Source organism: Malaclemys terrapin, chromosome 2 (assembly GCF_027887155.1).
Source record: "Malaclemys terrapin pileata isolate rMalTer1 chromosome 2, rMalTer1.hap1, whole genome shotgun sequence".
NCBI lineage: Eukaryota > Metazoa > Chordata > Testudines > Emydidae > Malaclemys > Malaclemys terrapin.
The window spans coordinates 282,639,936-282,661,479 of record NC_071506.1 but is presented as its reverse complement, the minus strand read 5'-3'; the positions used below and the strand labels follow the sequence as shown (position 1 = coordinate 282,661,479).

The following is a 21,544-nucleotide window of genomic DNA, read 5'->3' as shown; positions in this document are numbered from 1 at the left end:
ACCCTTGCCATAGGCTTAGGCTGGTGCCTGGTTGTCTGTCTATAATTGGTTTGGAACACAGTGTTTTGAAGTGCACACAGGACCCACTGATTGTATCTAGGCAATTGTATTCGCCAATCCTCCTTCCTCCCAGTATATTGCTGTGTGTGATTTCTGGTGCTACTCTGCATGCGTGTCTTCTAGAACCTGCCCTCCAATGAGGCTGTGAGACGGCTGCACAGATTTTTTCCCCCTGTGCAGCGATGCAAACACAGGTAAGAGGTCAGGCTTAGAACAAATAGGGTTGACACATTTGTGGCATGGGAAAACTATGTACCTGGGCCAGAGGAGTGTCATGTATTGGTTTGAAAAACACATTTGTATCTGTAGTGTAGATAGGTTCTAAGATTGCAACATGAACATTTAAGCAGAACGGGTCAACATTTTCCAAATTTTGAATTATTGGCAAAACTTTACATTGAAATTTTGATCTTAAAAAGGGGTGATTGTTTAGACAAAATTTCAGTGACAAATTCATCCTGTTTTCTAGTCAGCTTCACAACTGGTTGAAAAAAATTTAAATTGAAAGTTTTGGTAAACACACAATTTTTTTCTGAAAAATGTTCATATTTTCCAAACCGCTCTCCCGTTAAGCAAATCAATTAATGCCCAAAACATCACTTTCCCAACCCAAAACCAAACTCTGATCCTATTTTTGCATAGTAGTGAGTGTAGAAAGTGACCTTTTCTTTATACTCTCTGCAGAGAAACCCTCTCAGTAAATTAGACAATCTAAGAAATTCATTGATCTATTTTGTATCTATTGGCTGATCAAGAGTAGGGCCTCCATGTGCCTTAGGAGTTTTGCAGTACTTCAGTTTTCTTACTTGTGTGTGTGAGTGGAAACGGTCAGATCAGCTAAGAGTGAGACTCAAAGAACTGATGCAGTATGCAGATCTTGACATGTTGGACTGCAGACCAGCAACAGACAAAGCTTGTGGGAGACAACTGCACCAAGCTTTGCTTTTCCGCTTTGTCCTGGTGGTTCCTGGTCTCGTCTTTAACCTCTCATTGATTCTGTCCCTATGTAGTTACAAAGCTTTATCCCTGGACAGCTCTGGCCTACTGCAATATTTGCCATTCCAGTCTTAAGGTTCTTTTGCCCCCTGCCGTTCCCATAGAATCAAAGAAGTGTGGGACTGAAGGAACCTCAGTAGATCACCTAGTCTAGTCCCCTCCACTCCAGGCAGGACTAAGTAATAACTAGACTTTCCTGACAGGTGTTTGCAAATGCACTTCATTCTTGACCTGCGACACCATGATTCTAGTTCCAGTTCTCACTTCCCCAGCCCAGTGGTAAAACTTTTTGTTTCTGGCAAAATGTCATTAGCAGCTAAGACATGATTGTCAAACTTGTGATCTAACCCCAGCTCCCTAGGTGTGAAAAGCAACTTCATGAACTCTCCAGCTGGAGATTTCTAATGCAGTTGTCTTTGCGCACAAAGCAAAAGAAGGATGACAACTTATTTTAACTTGAATTCTCCAAGCACCTCTGTGACTTAATGTGTAGGTATTTCTTCCATCCACACCACCAACTATTGTGTGATTTAGGGCATATCTATACCGGGGATCTCTGTACTGGGGTAGTTATACTAGTGCAAACCCTCCAGTGTAGATGCATGGGGTTGCATTGGTTTTGTACAAGGGTAAGTTATGCCAGTGTAAGCGTTGATTTACCACTTGTGTGGCACAGCTATGCTGGGTGTTTGTCCTAAGATAGCTACACCAGTACAAATATCCCCATGATAGACGAGCCCTTCATCATGAAAACTTGCCACTACTGAATGTAGCTGGAGTAATTAGAACCAGAATAAGATCTGTGGATGTTATCTCCTCCTGAAGGGAGTTCTAGAGTCTTGGACCAGCTACCAAGAAAGTTCTGTCCTCCCTTTTCCGCCCCCCCAAATTTAACCCTTAAGGATGTCAGTTTCCTAGTTCATAGCTGTCAGAGTAAATAACACATTGCCCAAAATCTTCGCTCCTGGTCTCTTGCACTTACCCATGTGGTTAAAAACTCATCCCACCTCCCTGCTTCATATATCACCACCTCTGTAAAAGGCCATGGTCTTCCAATGCATTTTGTGTATAGCATCTCAACTAAGATATTTTTAGAAAAAAATCCCCCCACCTTTGTTTTTCCCCCCAGGATCCATTAATGTCTCAAGATGGAAGCATAGAGGGTACACCAAATGCTTATAAGGTATTGCTTGCTTTTTCTGTCTATTACCGTACACCTACTCTGTGCCTGTGCTTGTATTTATACATTTTCTACACCATGCTAAGGGGGTCTGTCATAGGAGACATCTGTTGTTTCTCTTCATGCCAGCTGTCAGTAAGGATTGGGGTGATAAACAAGGGTTGGGCTGGTCTTGTGGTTAACAAGGGCTGGGAGCAAAGGATTTTTGGGTTGTATTTATAACTGATTTTGGCCAAGTCACTTAACCTCAGTATCTCAGTTTCTCCATCTGTAAAAAGGAGCTGTTACCTACCTCCCAGGAGGGTGGTGAGGCTTAATTCATTAATGTTAGAGAAGTACCATGAGAACCCTGCATAGAAGGCTCTGTAGAAACGTGAAGCGTTTTCTGATTGGTTACTGGCTCCAGTGGCTTTCCATTTTCTCCAAGCCAGGATCAGTGGAAGCTTCTTTCAATGCTGTTGCTTTGAGGAGCTGTTTGTTCTAGTATTAAACAGAACTACCAGACAAATGCATTGGAATTCTGCTAATGTTCAGCCTCAGATTTTCTGTTCCTGTGTGCAGAACACTGAAGAAAATATACTCCTTTTCAGGATACTACAGGATTAAACACACCTTAGAGAAATAACAAAGGTGGCAAAAGGTGGTTCTTAGAGTTGATAATCAGAGCAAACAGTTACCTGTTGGTTGTTAGTTGGGCCCTATCATGTGAGTCCTTGGAATGAAGGATACTGTACCTCGTTTAACTTGCCATTCAAAGAACCTGCTCTGGAAGCTTTATTGCTTTTGCATTGTACTGCACACCACACACCCCCTTAAAGTCATTAAACTAGCCAGCTGCATGTCAAAAATAGACTGAGCTGGAAATATGCAGAAAATGAGCTGTGCAGGCTGCTAATAGAAGTGTAAGGGGTTTTCTTCCATGAGTGAGAGGTCCCTAGTATCACTTTTCACAAAAGGAAAGCGGTCTCGGCAATCCTAAGCATACAAAAACCATGAGCCATACTCCCCAGAATTATGAGTGCCTTAAAAGTGTGAGATTTGTAAAATGACCGTTCTGGACTGATTTTCTTTGTCATCCGGTGTCTGAGTTTGTAGGGCTCACTTGGGTCACATTTTCAGGCTTTCTGTGCATTCATAGGGGCTAGAAATGTCTTTTTAAATGAAAGTTGAGGTTCTCAGGTAATCGTTTGACTCCAGAGCCTGGATCTTTAAGAAAAACACCAAATATCATGAGATTTGTCATAAAACCATGAGAATTGGCAGCACCGGGAAAACAGCAGGGCCTGCAAAGTACATGTATTTAATTCACAGTGCAAAAGGTACATTCATGTGAAAATGCACAGATTTTGAGCGAACGCATGTTCTAACTCACGTTTGTTCTTTGTAGCCTATTATTTATTCTCTTGTTTATATGAAATTGCATTTCCCCATTCAAGGACACTTCTACAGTGTGTCCAGGGGAAAAAATTTACATACAATTTTAGGAAGCTTGTATAAGGTGTATTATTTTTTGGGAGTAGTGGAGATGTGAAGGGTGGGAGAGGCTACTATAAAAGATTAAATTCATAGTTTCACTTAGAACCATTTTAACTTTATAATAGAGATTCTCGACTATTTTTGGACCACAACCCACAACAAAATGTCCGGAGATTTGTTCTGGTGCCCCCTGTATCCCATAGTCCTTTGTGGCTGAAAAGATTGTGGGTATGGGATCAATTTTCAGCCATGTGCGGTGAGGCAGAGGGGGTGAGGCAGTGATTTTTCCAAAGGGCTGGGGAGCCACCATTGCTTCCTCTGCCCTGAGCTCAGTGGCAGGGAGGGACTCAGAGAAGCTGCTCTGGGGCTGGCTGGTGGGCACTGGTGGCAGAGGCAGTATCCCAAGATCCACATCAGAAGGGGGGCAAGAAATGAGCTGGTCCTTCCCTACTGTCCCCGGGTTCCCTTTAGGCCTTAGCGACCACAATGTTACGGTGCTCTCACTCAGTGGGGTGTGAGGCACAACTGGGCTGTGCTCTACCTATTAGAGAAAGAAAATGCATCTTTTCAAAAGGTTGCTCAGTTTTTACTCTGGACTCATCATTCCAGGACAGACTGTTGGATGTACCCATCTCAAAACACTCTGTCCAAAGAGAAGTAACACAGAAGTAATGGTTTAAAATCACTGCCCACTCACAAGATGGGTCATAGTGTCACCTCAGGAGGCATCTATTAATAAATAAATCCTGTATACCCATGACATAACCCATTGATTTTTATGCAAGGGGCTAATAACCACTTCGCTGTTGTCAGCCATTTGGTTCAATTTTTCTGCAGTTCTCCAGTTGATAGCACTGGGGTGGGATTCAGGAGAGCTGGGTTTGTTTCCCCAGTTGGTCACTCACCTGTGTCTTTGGGCAAGGGGCTTCCTCTCTGTGTTTGTTTCCCTATCTATAACATGGTGTTGATGATACTTGAACTCCTTTGTGGAGCCTTTTGAGATCTATAGATAAAAGCACAGTCGAAGAGCTAAGTGTTGCGTGTCAGACCTTCACACATGTTGTGAGGCAGGGATTTACATGCACATCCACTCCTGTGTGCACTCGTTGGGCTTTGAGTATGTGCTGTTCGCTTTGGTACATTTGGGCCTCCGAGCCTGTATAGGCAGAATGCAACTGCTGTGCTGTTGAGTGTGTCCGGTGCATTCTGATATTCCATTGCTTTCAGCGGGATGCTAATGGATGACGGCAGCCCAGCAAACTGCAGTGGGGGGAGCCAGCAACGAAGTGGTTACCATTGGCATTGTGACTAATACGTTTACCCTACCAGAGAGAGTAACACACACACGTACTAGGACAGAGTAAATGTTTCTCTTGGGTATTGAAGAAAAAATGTTAGCTTGGACCCTTCTTTTTGAACTGTACAGATTTAAAATATATACATTATTTCCCTTACACACTTCAATATGCTATTGGCTGCTACCAGGTTAGATATCCGTAGGGCAAAAATCATATCTAGCTGCCACCCTGCAGACAACCCCAGTGGCACTCAGCCAGTGATCAGCTGGGGCTGGCTGCTAAACAAAACTAAGATCCTGCAGTGCTCATCAGTTTCCCTTTGTAAGCAAGTTCCCTTGTAAGGTGCTTGATACAGAAGGACGCTAACCTGCTATTTTCCTCTGCATAAAGTGTTGAAGGATCACAGAGGGAAACTGGCTAGGATGCATGTCAGAATGTTGACATCGCAGGTTAGAGCAGACCACTGAAATACCTGACAATAATTATTTGTTCATGTCTGATAGCTACGGGATTTCAGGGTGTAATAATAGAGCTTGTCTTAAAATAAAATCAGAAGAGTCCTGCTCCACTCCCCAACTCGTCTCTTCTAAATATTACTTTGCAGTTGGAGAGACATACCCTTGTTCACTTCTTAAAATCTAAGGGTAAATACCATGTATTCTCTTCATCCGTGTAAGGTGTCACAGTTGTTCAATTTCCTGTTGCACCAAAGTCTGATATAAAAATGTTGGAATACTACAGGCCAAATTCTGTTGTCATTTGCAGTGATGCCATTATAGTGACTGTAGAATTTACACGTAAGGGTGAGAGTGTCATTTGGCCCTGTGGATCTTAAAATGTTACTGTTACAACACACGGCCCCAAAACATTCCCCAGTGTCAAGCCACGTGATTGTATTTTGGCTGTAGCAATATCTTCTGTACCACCAAATGCAGAATCTTACCACGGCACTTGGGCTTAGTTTTTTTAAAGGATGCATTTTATTGGAACCACTTGCACCCCACTAAATCAAGTTGTGGCGCATACTGGCTGGAGTCTGTAATTGTGTGTTATTTGAGAAGCCTTGCTGGCTCTGGAAGGTAACAACCAGCCATAGCTTGGCACGGCAGACTTCAAATTTGGCTTTAATTATTAATTCTCAGTTCATAAAAGTGCCCATCAAAGAGGCTCTGGTTGCATTAGTTTGAACATGATGTTGAGTTGCCATGCGGGGGGAAAATAGGCTGAATTCTGTACCAAGAGAGTTGGCTTGAAGCCAGTTCTAGCAGCAGGGTATGGAGTAATTTGCACTTCGGGATTTGTCTTCTTGGCAGCAATATAACCTCTTGCCTGTGTTTACTGACACAATCAGATACCTAGATGCAAGTAGATTTTTCCAAACATACACAGACTCCATTGTGAAATCTGACTATACTCTGTTCTCTGGATTTTCTCTGTGGTATCTCATTTACCTTTTGTGCTGTGTAGAGGATCAAAATTAACTCATCTGCTCTTCATTATTAACCCTTTGATCTGGGTACCATAGATGAGGGAAATGAATGAGCTTTGATGTTCAGCCAGCAAGTAGAATATACTAACACTAATTCACTTTGTTTAAGAAAGCCCTCAACAATAAAAGTTAAAAGCCCATAACTGCCTCACTTCCATGTGAAAATGTTCTTTAAACCCAGCATTCGTTTTATTACAAAGCACTTATGTCTCGCTTCCGAATTTGAAGTCCCACCTCCTTGCAAATGCGTACACATTCTTTTAGTAAGTTCAAAATACTTTTGGTTTGGGGGAGAAAAGTCGTGCTAAGTATTGTTCGCCATTTTTCACTTCATTAGGTTCTACGAAACATCCAAAATGTTAACTTTGAAACACTCCTGTAAGAGGTTGCGTTTCAAGGACCAGTGCACTGTTTGCTGTACACAAGGATAAGTATTCAGATTTGTTGTTAGCCCTTGTTCAAAATAGCCAGGAATATCTGTGGAATGTATTTCTCAATCTTTATTCTAATCCACCCCTCTCAGTAAGTGTTGTTTCAAAACTTGCCACTATGTTAGCCTGCTCTCTCCAAAATGGTGTATGAGGTGTCCTGTGTAAGCTTCCAACTGCTGGTCTGTAGAGCATTTAACAAGCCATGGCTATGCAGTTATACTTTAGGGGGGACATGGGGCATATCATCCCTCAGATGAAAGCATGGCTCATCCAGCTCTAAATCTACACAGAGGCAGCAGTTCAGGAATGTTCTACCATTCCTTCATGTGTGACGTACAAGCTGACTTTTCACTTAACACGCTTACAAATCTGTTAAAAACCAGGGGTGTGCCTGGTGCTGGGGGGCGAGTTAGGAAAAGGTGTGCTGAACAAGAGAAAATGTTAGTCATTTACTAGCGGGAGAAATTCAGGCTGAAGTCTTTGTCTATTATTCCCTGAGCTCATCTCCTCTGTTGTGTAATTCAGACTGTAAGCTGTGTTGTCAGCATAACATCTGCACAACATGGAGGTAGGATTGTGTGGTCAGACCTGCTGGTTCTCCAGTATCTAGAGGGCCCTTGCCAAAAAGGGGTGAGTCTCTTGTTTGTAATAATCTGCTTTATGCTCAGAAAAATGATCCCAGGCAAGGGAGTAGCCACAGGCCTAAGAGTTACTCACATGTAGAGCAAGATTGGCAGGAGCAGTGGTTTTTGTTGCCTTCCGTGTGGAGTAGATATTAATATTGCATTGCATTACTTTCACAGCTGGGTGTGTCAGCAAGGGACTGGAGGGGACCAATGGCGTTTGGTCACTGTCTGACCGCATGGCATGCTCAAACTGCCTTACTGCATTGTAACATCAAGAACAGTGTACTGGGTGGTGATTCTGGCTGGCTGGCTCCCTCTTTTCACAGCAGAATGCTCTTAGACATGTCAAATCAATATATTCAGGGCTGTGGCGATTCTCGTCTTGTTTATCTTTGTTCCATCAAGCAAGCAGTGTTCATGCATCTAAGAAATAAAATCCTAGAAATGTAGGACGGGAAGAGACCTTGAGTTGTCATCAAATCCAGCTTTCTGCACGGAGGTAGGACAAGTAAACCTAGACCATCCCTGACAGGTGTTTGTCCAACCTGCTATTAAAAACCTCCACTAAGGGGGATTCCACAACTTCCCTTGGAAGCCTGCTCCAGCGCTTAATTACCCTTCTAGACAGAAAGCTTTTCCTAATATCGAACCTAAATCTCTGTTGCTGCAGATTACGCCCGTTACTTCCTGCCCTCTCCTCAGTAGACACAGAGAACAATTGATCACTGTCCACTTTATAACTGCCCTTAACATAGCTGAAGACTGTCATCGGGTCTCCCTCAATCTTTTCTCAAGACTAAACATGTCCAGTTTTTTTCCCTTTCCTCATAGGTCAGGTTTTCCAAAACTTCTATCATTTTAGTTGCTCTCTTCAGTTTGTCCACATCTTTCCTTAATTGTGATGCCCAGAATTGGACACTACTCCAGCTGAGGCCTCACCAGTGCCAAGTGTAGAGCAGGACAATTACCCCCATGTCTTGCATATGACGCTCCTGTTAATACACTGCAGAATACCAGCCTTTTTCACAACTACCTCGCATTGTTGCTTCACATTCAAGTTGTGATCCATTGTAACTCCCAGATCCTTTTCAGCTGTTATATTCCCCTTTTGTAGCTGTGCATTTTATTTTTGTCCCCCTTACCAAGTAAGGTACTTTGAACTTATCTTTATTGAATTTCATCTTGTTTTCAGACCAATTCTCTAATTTATCATGGTCATTTTGAATTCTAATCCTGTCCTCTAAAGTGCTTGCCACCTCTCCCAATTTGGTGTCATCCACAAACTTCATAAGTATACTCTCTACTCCATTATCCAAGTCATTAATGAAAATATTGAATAATATCAGATTCGACTGATTTTCCCGCGCCCCCCCCCCCCCCCCAAGACCTCCCTAGATACACTCTCCCAGTTTGACAGCAAACTGTTGATAACTACTCTTTGAGTACGGTCTTGCAACCAGTTGTGCACCCACCTTATAGTTATTTCATCAGACTGCATTTCCCTAATTTGCTTATGGGAATGTCATGTGGGTCTGTGTCAAAAGCCTCACTAAAATCAAAATATATCACATCTACTGCTTCCCTTTCATGCCCCCCTCCCTGCCAATCCACTAGGCCAGTAACTCTGGCAAAGAAGGAAATTAGGTTAGTTTGGCATGATTTGTTTTTGACAAATCCATGCTGGCTATTCCTTCTATACCCCTGTTTTTCTCTAGGTGCTTACAAATAGATTGTTAGTAATTTGTTCCAGTATCTTTCCAGCAATTGAAGTTAGGCTGACTGGTCTCTAATTCCTCTTGGTTCCCCTTTTTAAAGATGGGTCCTATTTTTGCCCTTCTCCCATCCGTTGGGACTTCAACAGTCCTCCACGAGTTCTCAAAAATCATTGCTAATGGTTTTGAGATTGCTTCAAATAGTTCCTTAAGTACCCTAGGATGAATTTCACCAGGCTCTGCCAATTTAAATATATTTAGCTAATCTAAATATTCTTCATCCTGTTCTCTCTTTATTTTGTTTTGCATCCCCTCCCCTTTGTTCTTAGTATTAATTTGTTGAGTAGCTGGTCACCATTAACCTTTTGTAATGAAGACTGAAGCAAAATAGGCATTTAACACCTCAACCTTCTTGATATCATCCGTTATTAATTCAAATAGGTAGTGGAATAATGTCCATTGGAACTTGCCAAATGCAACTGTAGCTACATCTTTGAATTTCAACAAATCTGAGTCTTATAGTATTTGTATAGAACGGACAGGACCAGTTTGCATTATGTACTACTTAAACTGATTAAAGCAGTGCATGGGATATTAAAAACTGTTACCTGTTTCTTGTTTCTGTCATCTAAATTTTAATTGGCAAGAGATCCCAGACTGAAACCAGCAAGAGTTACTTTTTAAGGAAATAGAGAGGAACAGATGCATCTAAAGGTAAAGATCTGCTCTAAAGCCCTGATTTTTATCATTAGGGCATGCTAACTTTACAGGACCATTAATTAACCTCATCTGAAAATCCTGTTTTGCTTTTGAGTGATTAACTAGTCCTGATGATGTCCATGTTGAATGTAAAATCAAGAACATTTAGCAAGGCCCTTTCCAAAGGTATTTTTGGCACTACTTCGCTAATAAATGACTGGCAGCTACTGCCAAATATCCAGGTTTGGTTAGAGGAGTGGATAAAGCTGGACTTTGGCCGAACAGACCCAAAGCAAACTAGACTCCAGCACCCCATGTATTTAAAAAAAAAAAAAAAAAAAAAAAAAAAGCGGAGATAAAACGTGCTTGTTGCATACTGCATCTCCTTTACTTCTCTGTCCAGGTGATTCACAGCTCCCTCAAGGCCAGCTCCGTCTCAGCACGTCAGATTTACGGGGATGTAAAATGAAATGAAAATGGCCCTGCCAAATGTCTGAGAGCGCGCCAGTCTGTCTTACCATGTCTTTGTGCAATCGCTGATATAAAACACAGTATAAACTGGCTGTGTGCCATACCCGTTAATATTGGATCCTGGTGCTGCAGTGAAATGTGATTTTTCCATATGGCAGCCTGATATTTCAGACTACAAGCTCTCATTTTTAAGTTTTTAAGAGCTTATGTCAACAGATTGATTGTCCCTTCACAGACTAGAAGGGAGAAAACAGGTGGCGTCAAAGAACTCCTTGTGTAGCATTTCAGGACACATTGCTCCAATTTGGTCCAGTTTGTTTTGCTTGCCTAGGAGCCACCAGCCTCTCCCATCCCCCAAAGTGCCACAGTGCAAACTAAAATGTCTCACGTTTTCCACAAAGCATCCTTCCGTCACCAGTTCATTGCACGTGAGGAACTGAGCATCTCTGAGACACTCCCAGCTCCCACTGCTTTGTGATCCCAGAGTTCAAACTCTACCCTTTGTTTACTACTGAGTTGCAGCATTGGATTGGCTTAAAAGCGTTCACCACTCTCCAGTCAGATATCTCACACTTTCAGATGTAGTTATACAGTGACAGCAAACAAATACATATGGTACTCCTGGATCTACTCTAGCTATTCCTAGCATAGGATTTCTGGTGAGCCATATGGGTGGGGTTCTGATCATGCCAGAGTGAAGCTGGGAACTCCTGTCCTGAATTAGGAATGTAAAAGAATGCATATTAATCTGGGTGCCCTGGTCAAATTCTAGCTGGAGCAATCGGTCTCCCTAAATGACCATGGCAATTTCAACTGAGTACCCCATTCTTCTTCACCATCTCCACTAGACTGTTGGGTAGTGTTGCCTTGTGCAGTTACAGCTGCTGCGTTTTACCCCTGTGGTAGCTGCCCTTTTGGTAATGGGTGGAGTGATTCTTGGGTGTCTAGCTTGCATGTCAGGTTTTTTAGATTTCAGTGGGGTGAGAGAATCATAGAGAATCCCAGAATCATAGAAGATCAGGGTTGGAAGGGACCTCAGGAGGTCATCTACTCCAACCCCCTGCTCAAAGCAGGACCATTCCCCAACTAAATCATCCCAGCCAGGGCTTTGTCAAGCCTGACCTTAAAAACCTCTAAGGAAGGAGATTCCACCACCTCCCTAGGTAACCCATTCCAGTGCTTCACCAGCCTCCTAGTGAAAAAGTTTTTCCTAATATCCAACCTAGACCTCCCCCACTGCAACTTGAAACCATTACTCCTTGTTCTGTCATCTGCTACCACTGAGAGCAGGCTAGATCCATCCTCTTTGTAACCCTCTTTCAAGTAGTTGAAAGCAGCTATCAAATCCCTCCTCATTCTTCTCTTCTGCAGACTAAACAATCCCAGTTCCCTCAGCCTCTCCTCATAAGTCATGTGCTCCAGCCTCCTAATCATTTTTGTTGCCTGCCGCTGGACTCTCCAATTTTTCCACATCCTTCTTGTAGTGTGGGGCCCAAAACTGGACACACTACTCCAGATGAGGCCTCACCAATGTCGAATAGAGGGGAATGATCAGGTCCCTCGATCTGCTGGCAATGCCCCTACTTATACAGCCCAAAATGCCATGCACCTTCTTGGCAACAAGGGCACACTGTTGACTCCTATCCAGCTTCTCATCCACTGTAACCCCTAGATCCTTTTCTGCAGGACTGCTGACCGAGTGGCTAGGCAGTTAACTCGGGGAGAGGCCCCGGGTTAACTGCAGGATGTCTACAGTCCTTTTTCTAAGATAGCTTTAGGTAGTGTCTCAGCGAATAGTCCCATTGATTTCAAAGGGAGAGCTGGGGTGAGCCTTTGTATAAACATAACATCCCTTTAAAAACAAAACTTTAGAAACATTTATCATAAAATAATGCACCCCACAGATCTGTGTAGTTTGCAGATTGTAAGCCAGGGCTGTCTAATAGCTTCAAGTATTAACATCTTTCCCTTCCACAAAAATATGGGGTGAAGTATTTAAAAAGTGGGGCAGACCCATCCTGGAAACAATGAGAAGAGCTTTAAGCACCAGAAATGAAAGCAGCCATGGTGCTGAAGGTTAAGGGAAAGAAAGTTACAGAATCATAATTGCATTTGTAATAGCACGTTAACTTGAACGAAATCAAATGGGAAAAAAAACCTCCAATTTCCTTCTCCTATCCTCTAGCTAAACATACTTGAGCACTAATAATGCTAACCGCAGTAATCCATAGAGAAACCTGAATTAGGTCTCTCTGAATTAACCAGTTGTATTCAAGTAGCCAGGCTTGCAAATTTTAGCTTTTTCCATGGAAAATGTGAGCTTGTCTACATGGGATGTTGGTGTGCGGGAAACCTGGGTGTGAATCTACAGTGCTTTAGCTGACACAGTTGTAGCAGTGTCCCCATGGGATGCAATGCACTGGAAGTTCTGTAGTATACTTTGACATCCTGCTGTTTTGAATGGGAGTGCCTCAAAGCGCACTATAAACTTATAGTGCACTTTAGCAGTGTCCAGGTGGGACGTTACGGCTAGTACGCTGTAGGGTCACACGCTGGCTTGCTGCACTCTAATGTCCCGTGTAGACAAACCCTGGTTTGTGGGAGTGGGAGGACTTTCTCCCAGCCCTTCTCTGCTCTGTTATTCATTGCTGCCTTTTCCCTCCAACACAGCAGAGCATTTCCAAAGTTCCAATGCCACTGCAACAGAGGAGTCTGCATAGAATCCGAGTGTCCTGCACGGATTTCCTTAATAGCAGACTTGAACCTGGCGTGCTACCCCAATGCAACAGCAATCGTAGGCTCCTTGTGCTACTTGAAAGTGATCCATTCGCGGGGAAACCAGGTTCACGTTCCATTGAAAAATGTATGCCATAAGGGGCATGTGGTTTCCTGGAGTTTTCTGGTCCAGTCTTAGATTCCCTATGGATATTTCCACTACTGTGTCTCCCGGGTGTCCTGTAGCACGAAAGGCAATACTGAGAACTGTTGCCTCTGATTGCACAGAAGGCGACTTCCAAGCTGTTAACAGAACGAATATATATATGTGTGCTCCTGAGCACAAGACCCTTTGAAACAGGGCAGTATTTCCCCTTGGAATCAAAGGCCTGGTCCCCACTAATCCCCCACTTCGGACTAAGGTACGCAAATTCAGCTATGTTAATAACGTAGCTGAATTCGAAGTACCTTAGTCCGAACTTACTGCGGGTCCAGACGCAGCAGGGAGGCTCCCCCATCGATGCCGCATACTCCTCTCGCCGAGCTGGAGTACCGGTGTCAACGGCGAGCACTTCTGGGATCGATCCAGGATCGATTTATCGCGTCTAAACCAGACGTGATAAATCGATCCCAGAACATCGATTGCCTGCCGCCGGACCCGGAGGTAAGTGTAGACATACCCAAAGTGATGTTCATTATTAGTGTAATAAATCTGCCATTTATTACAGGCGGAGTGCCTGCTATTCCTAAAGTTCAGGTTGGCTAACGTTGGTATAAGACCCTGTTTTCAGTTGCTTATAACTTTGCCAACCTTTAACTGTTTGGGATGAAGCTTTCTGTGCTGGAGGACTGCTATAGGCTGAATTGTTTTGGAAAGTTTCAGCTAAGATAGTTCAGCCATTTTTGAAAACGAGATAAGAGAAAATATGTTTTTTTGAGTGCTTGCTCATGTCCATTCCATGTTAGGTGTGTGCTTGCCACATGCACCGGTGCCGGAAGCTTTTCCCTCAGTAGTATCCATAGGGGACATGCTCTGGCGCTCTCTGGAGTCGCATGCACATACGCTGGTATAAGGGGTGCGGCCGGCTCCTCCTCCCTTCAGTTCCTTCTTAATTCCAGTAACGGTGCTGGGATGTTCTCTTGCCTTGGCAAGCAAAGCTACCAGTGGTTCTCTCTACTCTGTTTAAGTGTACATAGTTATCAGAAGTAGTTCTTGTAGTTTTCTTAGGTTAGTTAGTCCCTTAAGGGACTTAGCCCAGGGATGGGGCAAGCCCCGGTCCGTGGGCTTCATACATTGTGAGCGCTGCAAGAAACCTATGCCCAGCAGCAATCCCCACCAGAGTTGCTTAAAGTGTCTGGGGGAAACCCACGTCTGCGACAAGTGTCGCATCTGTAAAAGCTTCAAGCCGCAAACCAAGAAGGAGCGGGACATAAGGTTAAGAGCGTTCCTCATGAAGCCAGCCCATTCGGTCTCGGTGCCAAGCACCAGCATCCATGCAAAGTGCACCATCGGCACCGATCTCTGCCCGGCACCGATCTCCATCCCCAGGGCCTGCTAAGAAGCAGACAGTGCTCCCCGATGTCCTTTAAGGGAAAGGGAAGTCCGGAGAAGAGCAAAGACCTGCACGGGGCAGCTTGTCATCTCTGGAGCTCAGCCAGGCGCCAACATCACTGTTTAGACTATCGAGCACCCTCCGGGACCAGCCTGCCACCCCGGGCAGTAGTACAGGTCCCCGGCACTTGAGGCCTTCCAGGCGGCCAAAGACATTTTGTCTCTGCCGGTGCCGCCGATGCCTCAAGAAGATATTGTTCGCTCGAGAGGGAAAACAAAGAAGAGCAAATTTGGCCTCTGAAGTTATGAGCCTCTGGAAAAATCTTGGTTTTCATGTGCTCTGCAGAGATTTCAGTTTGGCAGTTCATGGTGTCTGCAATGACAATGCTCAACGAAACGCAGCGTCTGCCCTCACCACAGAGCAACTGAGCATGCTCTAGTCCAGGCCTGCAGGACTTGCTCTGCTGCTGTGGCACTGGGCACCAGAACGGAAAGCAGCGTGCCTGTGCTCCTGCTGCTGGCGCTCAGGCAGCGTGGAAGAGGAGGAGGAAACATCCTGACGCAAATGCCGAGGGGGGCAGAGGGAGAATAGAAGCAGCGGGTTGCAGAAGCCAGAGGGTGAGGAGAACGGGTTGGAATAGGAGCAGAGGCAGAGGACCTATGGGGGTGAGAGATAAATGGCTGTGAAACTGACTGGCAAAGTGTCTCTCATCCCCCTGCCGGACCCACATAGAAGTTAACCACCTTCTACTGCTACCAGTTACTCTGTTCGCTCAAATGGTAGAGGACTATGCTGCGGATCTAATGGTCTGAATCTTGCTGGTGACTCGAGTTGGTGGTCAGTATGGTTCCACGCAATAAACTGGGGGGGGGGGGAAAGAAAAGAAATTTTGTTTTTTAATTAGGAAATTACAAGATTGTTTAAAAACACTGAAGTTGCAAAGTCAAGCCCTCGCAAATTAGGAAATGCCAGAATTAAGGAAAAAATAGTATGTGATCATGTAATCAGACCGTACCATAACGTATACACGCAAAGGGGCCAGATGAAGGTGGTCTGTGCCATGTTGAGTCAGTCCCCTTGTGCATATACGTTATAGTACCATCTTTAATTACATGATCACGTACTATCTTTTCCTTAATTCTGCCATTTACAGACTTTCAAGTGCTTGACTCTGCAACCTTAATGTTCTCTTCGCTTTTGGATGGTAATTATTTCTATAGCACCCTAGAAAAAAGAGAAAATCAGTTTCCTGGCCTGAGGCGCTCGTATGCTGGGTTCGAGCACATAAGAACAGGACATGGAGGAGGGGAAATAAATGGGTAGGAGGAAATGAGCTATTTGCAGAGATCATCCATTTTATTACGATTTTGTGCTTTCTTGTTTTCAGTGTGGTCAGGCACGAGGGAGAGAACTAGCTCCGGAGCCGAGAATAGCGATGGAAAGTGAGCCAGCAGCAGTGAGTCTTGAGATGTCTGGAGAAGAGTAGGATGTTTATCGGGAGTGAATTGCAAGTGGGTGGAAGAGAAAAGCCTGAGGGCTTGTCTACGTAGCGGACTTAGACCAGCATAGCCGTACTGGAGTAAATCATGTGCCGTAGCTGGGCCAGTCAATTTCCCTGTGTAGACAAACCCTCTAAGAGGAGTGGCCGAGGCTTAGGGTAGAATGCAAGGAGAGCTGAGGTGCAGGCTGATACAAGGCCTTGCAGATGAGCACCAGGAGTCTTAATGCAGATACAGAGCAGGCTTCTACCTCACAAAAGACATTTGGGCCCAGTCGTGTGCTCCAGGAACGATGAGTGACTTCTCCGGTACATAACCCTCCCTTGTCCTCGGAATTCTTACTCTTCAAAATTATTTGGAAGAGAGGCTGCTGGGCCAGCCCCACATTCTTGTAATGTCAGTGGTGGGAATGGGGAAATGTCTCACATGTTGCAGCAGTGTGGGACTATCTTGGTTTGGTTTGTATTTTGTGTTTATAAATCAGAAAGTGACAGTTCGACTTTTTTCTCCCCCACAGTCTTCCAAAAAACCCAAAACAGCAGAAGCCGACACTTCGAGTGAGCTGGCTAAGAAGAGCAAAGAAGTGTTCAGGAAAGAGGTAAGGGTTTTGAGATGGGCTTTCTAGAGCGGGGGGCTGGAGGGCAGCAGAATGTCCTGTCCTTTGCGGAAGAGCCGAGTCTGAGGGTAGGTCTATACTTACCTCCGGGTTTGGCGGTAAGCAATGGATCTTCTGGGATCGATTTATCGCGTCTTGTCTAGACGCGATAAATTGATCCCGGAAGTGCTCGCCGTCGACACCGGTACTCCTGCTCCGCGAGAGGAGTATGCAGAGTCGACGGGGGAGCCTGCCTGCCGCGTGTGGACCCGCGGTAAGTACCTTGTAGTTCGAACTAAAATACTTCGACTTCAGCTACGTTATTCACATAGCTGAAGTTGCGTATCTTAGTTCGAACTGGGGGGTTAGTGTGGACCAGCCCTGAGTCTTTACCTGGGCTTGTAATTCAATAATCCCTTAGACCAGCTACTATACGTGGAGTCTTGGAGCCTTAAGAATCCCCTGAGGGAAACGCTGGCCCCACTGAAGTCAGTGATGAAGCTCACAATGACTTAAATGGGATCGGATTTCACCGCCATGTTTCTCTCTGGAAGGGAGAGTCGCTTTATAGCAACTCAGTGGAATTCACCCTTCAGGGCAGGCAGAGGGAAGGACCCAGGACAGTAGAACACACCCTGCTTAGGGTTCTTCTTAGGGCATAAAGGTGTCTCAGAGCTGTGGGAAGGGGAGTCTCATGAGATGGACTCGCTGCAGCTGAGCAAGAACAGAGGAGCCGTTTCCCATACAGTATGGTAAGGTAGGCCGCACTCTGGAAGTGACTGTGGCATGATCGGATGAGACTCTCCTGTCTGCAGGCTGAATACCTGTCAATAGCCCTGAGTTACCGTATTAAAGGAAAAACCCAGTTCCCATCCTGCAGGACAGGTGGGATGTAAAGTCTTCGGGACTGTAGATACTCATAACCTTGCAGGTCGCATACAGAGGGCCCATCCTGACCACCTTATTCAGCCTGAACTCTTACGGAAGTAAAGAGAGCTTTGCCTGGGGAAGGAGTTCAGGATCGGGTCCAGGGTTACATTTCTCCCACCATTTTTGTTTTTCTGTGTAATAAAATGAGTTGGTTACTTTTTAAAAGCTAGCTCACTGATTTAGCTGGACTTTCGTGTGTGCTTGTAGTGCATGGGCATGTGTGTTGAGAGAGGAATAGCTATAAGAAGAAAATATAGGTGGCCCTACAGAAATCGTATAACAATTACTCAGCAAGAGAGTATGTAACCCACTGGTGTGGGTGTGTGTTAGGTCCCCCTCTGTGCCCATATGCCGAGGATATGAGTTGTTACAGAGCCGTAGCTATTTACCTTGAGCGATAGGCTTTTAGCTGTGAAGGTCCCCGGTCAATCCACCCAGTCTGTCAGCCAAAGATGGCAACTGCCACAAATCTATAACGTGAAACTTGGTCTTTTCTTAGTCACTGCTGGTGTGAGCGGGAGGTGGGATCTGTCCCTTAGACTCCGCCAAGAAGCTTTAACTTTAACATTAGCTTGCAGCTCTATTGACAGTTGCCTTTAAATTCACTATTGTGAAAGCACGAATGTCGTGTGGGAGGAGGTTTGGAGGGATGGGTTTTACCCCTGCCGGCAAATGTTCCTGGGCACAGAACTGTCAGTAGCTAATCAGCAATGGCATGAAGCGCTCCTATGTACTAGTGTGTCTCCTTCCCATCTCCAGATGTCTCAGTTCATCGTGCAGTGCCTGAACCCCTACCGCAAACCTGACTGCAAAGTAGGAAGGATAACCACAACCGAAGACTTCAAACACTTAGCACGCAAGGTACCCTGGCTTTATTATAGCACCTGTGCCCGCGGGGGTTAAAACAAACAGGAATGGTTTTCCGCTCAGAAACCCCAAAGAAGCTATAGTTCCTGGTGCTGTGCTTGGAAGGCTCCTCATGTTTTGGGGGAGTTAATGCAGAGGAGATGGATGTGGTTTTCAAACAACCCTTGGGGCTTAACCTCCCTGCACCCTCTGGGCCTCCTCTGCTCCTAGGGGGCTGGATCACAAATTCCTAGCTTCACCCACACCTGCACCCAGTCCACAGGCATGACACAAGCAAACATGGGATGCTCAGGGCACTTCCCTTCAGTCACTTCCTATGTTGCCAAAGGACCGTGCTGCACTGTGGGCAGCATACCACACCTGAAGATAGGAGTGGAACTGTGGCGCATCTAGTCTGCGATCCTGTCTGACAGTGGCCAGCAGTGCCAGCTGCTTGAGGAAGGAGAAAATGCTGTTTTGGTCAATTGTCGGACAACTTTCCAGTAGGGGAAGTTTCTTCCTCACTCCCCTCAGTGACTCAGTTGGCTCTGGGGCAGCGAGGGGCTTTTGTTCTGTCTAATGTAATTGCAGATGTTCTCCCTACCCATATCCATATATAATCCTTTTGGAATCCCATGATGCTATTGGATTCATTATATCTAGTGGCAATGAGTTCCACGGGTGAATTATTCATTGTGTAAGAGAGGATTTCTTTCTAGCTTAAACTTTTGCAGCCTTTCAGTTTCACTGGATTTTCCCTTGTTCTTTTATGATGAGAGAGGGTAGATCGGAGCACTATTTCTGGAGTGCCAGCTCAATCCATTACCCTATTAGATATCCAAATAGCGTGTCCAAAAATCCCTATTCCCACCTGTTGGAAAGTCCCCCTTTCCATTTCAGCCGTCCCCACACGTATGAAATCCTTCCAGGTGCCTTCCAGTTTCCTGGATCAATCAATAACCTTTGCATTTCTTGCTTCCTTTCCAGCTGACTCATGGTGTGATGAACAAGGAGCTGAAATACTGCAAGAACCCGGAGGATCTGGAGTGCAACGAGAATGTGAAGCACAAAACTAAGGAGTACATTAAGAAATACATGCAGAAGTTTGGGGCGGTTTACAAGCCCAAAGAGGACACGGACTTAGAATAACCACCTCTAACCTTTGGAAGGAGCGATCCATCCTCTTTGGACCTGACGAGAAGGAATCCTGCCCGCTAATCTCGGAGGCTGTTGGTGTGGACGGGACTCTCAGTTCTGACCCGACCTTGCCTATTCTTGGACAGAAATGTCCCTGTTTCTGTATGAAATGAAGCAGTTGCCCACTGTTTGGGAGTGAGGAGGGCGACGCAGAGCGGAGACAGCTCCTTCCATCCTCTTCCTCTTCGCAGGCAAACCCGGGTCTCAAATCTGGCGGTGCTGTTTGGCGTACTGACCCATGCGCACATCTTGTGTCCCCGAGATCTGTATTATATTTTAACGTATATGTGAATATATTGATAATTTTTTTTTTGCTTTTAGCCCGACACGTGCTGATATCACGGGAACACTTCGTAAGGATAGTTTTGTTTTTGTTTTTTTGTTCTCCTGCAAGGTTAATCTGTTATCATGTAAATATTCAGGAACAGGCAGCCTCTGGGTTTCTGGCAGGCCTCGTGCTATGTTGATAAGATTGATTTTACTGCTTAAATCATTTTACTTTATCCAATTTTTACTGAACTTTTTATGTAAAAAAAATTTAAAAAAATAAAATGAAATGAAATGAATGAATGTCCTTGGCCTGCAAGTCGCTTGTGAGCCAAGCAAGGGGAATGGCAAAAGCTCTCTGTCCTTCTGAACGTAACTAGGCAGCGGTGTGACCTGAAAGCAGACAATTGTGTTCAGAGACAGCTATGGGGACTTCAGCTTCTCTCGGTAACTGGTGTCATCCTCCATGTCCAAGAGGGGACAAAATGATTACTGTGGAGCGCTCCCAACAGAGATCCCGGCCCCACTGTGCTAGGCTCTGTATAGTGACAGGCTGTCCCTGCCCCAAAAGAGCTTACAATGGAAACAGACATACAGAATGGGAGGGGCACAGGGCACTGCTGTGCCTTGCGGCTGGTCAGTGCAGAGCCAGGAACAGAACCCAGCTCTCCTGATTCCTAGTCGGGTGCCTTACTCACCAGACCACACTGGCCCAGCAGCAGGGTTGGAAGAAGAGGGGAAGTTTTTTCATGATCACCATGGCGAAGGAGAGTGGATTTTGTGCTTGGAATAGTCTTTTTTTCATGACTACTGTGTGCCAAAGAGCTTCACACTTCCCATTGACTACAAAAGGATTTCTCCGATGGCACAGGTATCTGCCAGTGCAGGAGTCCTCGCAGGACTGGGACCCGTGGCTTTTAAATGGCCGGCAACAATTGCACTGAAATGGCCGTACGCGTTCTCAGCCAGCATAGTTCAGTGGCAGTGTGGAAAACTCCCGAGAGCCAGCTTGCTTCCCCGTAAGTAAGGATGAAAGAGGATATAGATTTCATACCAATTAATAACTCTTAGCGCTTCTCATCCAAGGATCCCAGAGTATTTACAAGGAAGCAGGGGCTCATTGTCTGTTGCGCGTGGGGAAACTGAAGCACAGAGTAACTGATTTTCCAGTCTCATGGTGACTTGGTGGCAGAACCAGGAAATAGAACTCTGACCTCCTGACATCCTGGCCAGTGCTCTCTCCCTCCGACCACACCACCTCTCCTGATCTTGTAGTCCTTAGACAGCCACCTCTTCATTGCCTTGGAGTGGAGTCGTGGGCCTTGCAGACTGCAGCATTGACCCAAGTAGCCTTGTTTTCATATTCTAGATTTCCCACTGACTGTTTGGGGGGTGGGGGGAAGGACTGCTGCAATCTAGCGAGTGTGGAATGCCGCACATCTGTCCTCACACACCAGGGGAAGGGGAGAGGCTGGATACAAACGTAGAATCCAAAGCCCATGCA

At 45.2% G+C, this 21,544-nt stretch overlaps 1 protein-coding gene across 2 annotated transcripts in view; it reads left to right on the top strand.

Annotated features, from left to right (window-relative positions):
- Window positions 1-20,339, top strand: part of SETD2 (SET domain containing 2, histone lysine methyltransferase) — a 147,051-nt gene extending 126,712 nt beyond the window's left edge. Inside the window, exons 19-22 of one of the 2 annotated variants that reach the window (XM_054016772.1) lie at window positions 2,186-2,239; window positions 16,723-16,803; window positions 18,490-18,591; window positions 19,564-20,339. In XM_054016772.1, coding sequence (XP_053872747.1) covers window positions 2,186-2,239; window positions 16,723-16,803; window positions 18,490-18,591; window positions 19,564-19,725 — 399 coding nt within the window. In that variant the 3' untranslated portion in view covers window positions 19,726-20,339. The remainder of the gene's footprint in view (window positions 1-2,185; window positions 2,240-16,722; window positions 16,804-18,489; window positions 18,592-19,563) is intronic. The other variant, XM_054016773.1, reaches the window with a different exon arrangement.
- The last annotated feature ends 1,205 nt before the right edge of the window (window positions 20,340-21,544 follow it).